Genomic DNA, 5,000 nt, shown 5'->3' with positions numbered 1-5,000 from the left:
GGCAGTCAGAAATTAGTGCCTACATCCCATGTCACGATCTCAAAGCTTCCATCTACAGATTTCTCGAAACAAACTTCAGCAAGATCTCTGGTTAAGGAGAAACACAGGCCTTTTCTGTTTGGTTATCTTTCGATGTTGCAAGACCAGGCGACTTAAAATGTCAAAACTATCTAAAACAAAAACTTTTTTTTTTGACAAGTTCTCGAGTAAGTGATATGTGAAAGATTGTTTATATGTTGTTAAATGTTTACAGGTTGTTTGTCGTTAATGTTTGAATGTTAAATGTTTGTGTTTAGCCTGTAACTCCTCTTCCTCCTCATCCCTTCTCCCCCTCCCCCTTAATACCCATGCCCGCTTTCACCCCTTCCCCTTCCCTCCTCCCAACCCGTCCACCCTCCCCTTCTCCTTCCCCTAACCCCCCCTCCCCATCTCCTTCCCCTAACCCCCCCTCCCTGTCCACCCTCCCCTTCTCCTTCCCCTAACCCCCACCCCCGTCCACCCTTCAATCCCTTCCCCCTCCCCCTGATACCCCCAACCACCTTCACCCTCCTCTCCCCCCTCCTTCCTCCCCCACAAAATCCCAATCACCTTAACTTCTACCCATACCCCTATAACCCCATCCACCCCCTAAGAAACACACACACACACACACACACACACACGCCCACCTTCAGTCTCCGTGGGCGTCCCCTGATAAGTCTCGGAGGCGTAGACCATGACATGCATGAGGACCTCCTCGCCCTCGAAGGTGAACTCCAGCTCGCCCACCTTCTCCACGCCGCCCACGCTCAGATCCACGCCCGCCTCCTCCTTGGTCTCTCTGTGGGTAGGGGGTTATTGGTATTTTTGTCATTATGAGTATTGTCATTATTATAAGTATTGTTATGATCTTCATTATAGGCATTATCATAATCGTAATAATAATCATCATCATAATGATTATAATAACTATCATTATCATTTAATTATAATCATTGTCATTATCATTATCGTTATCAACATCACTATCATCATTGTCGCTGCTCATAATGTGGTTATCATCATCATTATCATAATGGCAAATCCATGCACTAAAAAAACAACTCCTTTTAACTTACCATCATAGGTCTCCGCATAACTGTTATCATTATTATCGTACTGATTATCACACCTGTCATTATCATTACCGTCATCATCATCATTACAGCGATTTCATCATCTTTATCATATTGGTTTTACCTTTTGTGAAACCTTTATTACCTTTTTTTGTTATTAATATCATCATTATTGTCACCGTTGTAGCACTATCATTAACTATTCAAACCTACAATATCTCTATCCTTTCATTACCCGCTCCCCTTCCTCTCTCTTTCTCTCTGTATATCTGTCTGTCTGTCTCTCTCACTGCCCCCCTCTCTATCTCTATCTCTATCTCTCTCTCTCTCTCTCTCTCTCTCTCTCTCTCTCTCTCTCTCACACACACACACACATACACTCTCTCTCTCTCTCTCCCTCACATCCTCTCTCTCTCTAACCCCACCTTTCTCCCTCCCTCCCTTTCTATCGCTCTCTCTCTCTCTCTCTCTCTCTCTCTCTCTCTCTCTCTCTCTCTTTCTCTCGCTAATCTTATCTAATAATAATAAAAAATATATAAAAAAAGATGAATAACTTGAAAAAAAAAGAAAAACATAATGAAGCTCTCTCCCTTCTCTCCATCTCCTTCCAGCAACACAGTGAGATTACAGTAACCTACGTACGACCTTGGTAGTTAAAAAAAAAAAAAAAAAAAAATGTAAACAAGAGGAAACACAGGTAACACAGGTGGGGAGAGAGTTTTTTTTATTCGTTGTGGAATTACTGTTTATTCTAGCTTGTTATAATTCTTCTTTCTGAGGAGGTAGGAGAGGGAGAAGAGGATAGGAGGGGGAGGGGAAGAGGATAGGAGGGGGAGGGGAAGAGGTATTAGGGGCAATGAGAAGAAGAGAGGGGTGGGGGTGTAATGAGTGAGTGAAAAGGGAGAGAGAAGGAGAGAGGAGATGAGGATGGAGATAAATATAAGTAAATAGATAGATAGGTATATAGAGAGAAAGGAGAGGGAAATGGAGAGAGAGAGAGGGAGATAGAGAGAAAATGTGAGAGAGAAAGTGAAACAGAGAGAAAGAGAAAGAGAAGTAGAAAGGGAAGGAGAAAGAGAGGGAGAAGAAGAAAGCGAAGGAGAGTGAGAGAGAGGAAGAGAGTGAGAGAGAGAGAGAGAGAGAGAGAGAGAGAGAGAGAGAGAGAGAGAGAGAGGGGGGAAGAGAGAGAGAGAGAGAGAGAGAGAGAGAGAGAGAGAGAGAGAGAGAGAGAGAGAAAGAGAGAGAGAGGAAGAGAGAGGGAGAAGAAGAAAGAGGAGTGAGAGAGAGGGAGAGGGAGAAGAAGAAAGAGGAGTGAGAGAGTCAGAGAGAGAGAGAGAAGAACAAAGAACACATGAGTCCACACCAAAAACAAAGACGACCTGCTCTTGACCGCGACCTGCATCAACCTGCTCCCATCTTCAGATAATGCAAATCGCAACAAAAGAAACAAAGTCGTGCAATCAAGTGCTGGCACCTACATACCTACGCAACCTAAATATCAACATACCCAATATACCCCCTCCCCCCTAACACCCAACATACCCCCGGTACCCCCTCCCCCCCCCCCATCAACAATAACAAACATACCCATGTACTCACCTCCCCCCCCATAACCAACATACCCCCTAACAAGATGTAAACAACCCACAACCCACAACTCCTCCTTCCTACACCCCTCCTCCCCCCCCACGCCATCCAAACCCACGATTCCCCCACCCGCCCCCTCACCACCCCATCCAACCCCACAACCCACACATCCTCCCTCCCCCCCACTTCCCCTACCACCCTCCCCCCCATCCCCCTAATAATCCATAACCCACACATCTCCCCATTCCAACCTCCCCCCTCCCCCCCCTACTCCCAAGCAGCACATACGCATCGCCGCGACCTTGAACCTCGCCGCCGTCGGGAGCAAGGTCGGCGACGCCTTCGGTCCGCCCTGGCGCTGCTGTTGTCGGGGGGTGGGGGGTAGGGGTGGAGTGGGGGAGGTGTTTTTTTTTTGTTGGTCTGTCATCTCTAATCTCTGTCTTCTTCTTATTCTTTTCTGCTTCTTCTTCGTCTGTTAGTCCTGTCCTTTTCTCTCTCTCTCTCTCTCTCTCTCTCTCTCTCTCTCTCTCTCTCTCTCTCTCTCTCTCTCTCTTTTTTTACGTCTTCCCATTTTTCCTCTCTTTATGTCCCATATACTCTCTCTCTCTACGTCTTCCCATTTTCCCTCTCTTTAGGTCCCATATGCTCTCTCTCTCTCCTTTCCCCATTCTCCTTCCCCCTTCCCATCCCTCTCATCAATTCCCACTCCCTCCCCTCCCCTTCCCTCTCCGTCCCCCCCACCCTCCCTACCCCTCGAACAGGAGATTTAAACGCCTGTCTCAACCACTCACTCTACGACGATTAACACGGAGAAGAAAAAAAAACACGTAAACATACAAACATACAAACCACACGAAGAAGAAATATAAAAAAAAAGAATACGAAGCAAGACACATAAAAACATAGGAAATGTTAAAAAAAGAAAAAGAAAATCGAAGCCCCCTCGCCTCCTAAAATACACACGCAAAAAGAATAGAAATATAAGAAAAGAGAAATGGAAAATAAAAATATCGAAAAAAACACTCACACACATAAGAAAAAGAAAACAGAACCAAACACACAAAAACAAACAAACAAGAAAGTAACAACACAAGGAAAAGCAAACACAGTAACCAAAACACAGAAAAACATAACCCTCCCCCCCCCGCCGAAAAAAACAATACCACCCAAAACAACAACAACAAAACTACCACACAAAACCACAACACAACAACCACACGCAACCACCACCTCAACCACCATCACCGAAGTTCCCGCCTCTTGAATGCGCGCGTTCGGACCGCCCGCCCGCCCGCCACTTCGGCTCAATGACCTCGAGTACCGTAGCTAAAGCGTAGTAGGCCAGGAAGGAGGGACGACACGATAATAATGAGGCGAATGAGGGAATCGGCATAGGAAGGGAATGTGGGAATCGGCATAGGAAGAGAATGAGGGAATTGATGAGCGAAGGGAAGGAGGGACGACACGATAATAATGAGGCGAACGAGGGAATCGGCATAGGAAGGGAATGAGGGAATTGATGAGAGAAGTGTAGGAGGGAATTGATGAGTGAAGTGAATGTGGGAATTGATGGGTAGGAGGGAAATGATGAGTGAAGGGAATGAGTGAATTGATGAGTGAAGTGAATGAGGGAATTGATTAGAGAAGTAAATGAGGGATGAAGTGAAGGGAATCGGTATGCGAAGGGAATTAGGGAATTGATGAGTGAAGGGAGACGGCATGCGAAGGGAATTAGGGAGTTGATGAGTGAAGTGAATGAGGGAATTGATGAGTGAAGGGAATCGGCATGCGAAGGGAATGAGGGAATTGATGAGTGAAGTGAATAAGGTAATTGATGAGTGAAGGGAATCGGTATGCGCAGGGAATAAAAGATTTAATATATTTAATGAATGAGGGAATTAATCCGTGATATAAATAAATGAACTGTTATATGAAGTGAAAGAGGGAATTAAGGAATGTGGTGAATATGGGAATTGATGAGTGAAGTGAAGAAGGAAATTGATATGTGAAGTGAATTTATGATTTTATTCACATAAGGGAATTAATAAATGAAGTGAATAAGAGATTTGATAAACGAAGTAAATGAGAGAATTGATCTATGAAGTAAAATAAGATAATAAATAAACGAAGTAAATAGTGAAAATACTAATAAATGACGTACAAAATAAAGGTCACTAATAAATGAAATAAACCAGAAAACTGCAAATCAAAAATAATAGGGAATTGGTAAATGACGATGCGATAAAATGCGATAAAGAAACGAACGTTAATGAATGGATATATATATCAATAAACATAAGGACGAATAAATATATAAAA

At 44.1% G+C, this 5,000-nt stretch overlaps 1 protein-coding gene across 1 annotated transcript in view; it reads right to left on the bottom strand.

The window, feature by feature from the left end:
• The window catches only part of LOC122255764 (oxidized purine nucleoside triphosphate hydrolase), an 11,112-nt gene that overhangs the window by 2,013 nt on the left and 4,099 nt on the right, over window positions 1-5,000 (bottom strand). Inside the window, exon 2 of the mRNA XM_043020039.2 lies at window positions 669-820. Within this exon, the coding sequence (XP_042875973.2) occupies window positions 669-820 (152 nt within the window). The remainder of the gene's footprint in view (window positions 1-668; window positions 821-5,000) is intronic.

This window comes from Penaeus japonicus, unplaced genomic scaffold (assembly GCF_977035675.1).
Source record: "Penaeus japonicus unplaced genomic scaffold, GWHDUDI00000001_assembly GWHDUDI00000019, whole genome shotgun sequence".
NCBI lineage: Eukaryota > Metazoa > Arthropoda > Malacostraca > Decapoda > Penaeidae > Penaeus > Penaeus japonicus.
Note: the sequence above shows the minus strand (reverse complement) of the source record. Positions and strands in the feature narration are given on the sequence as shown.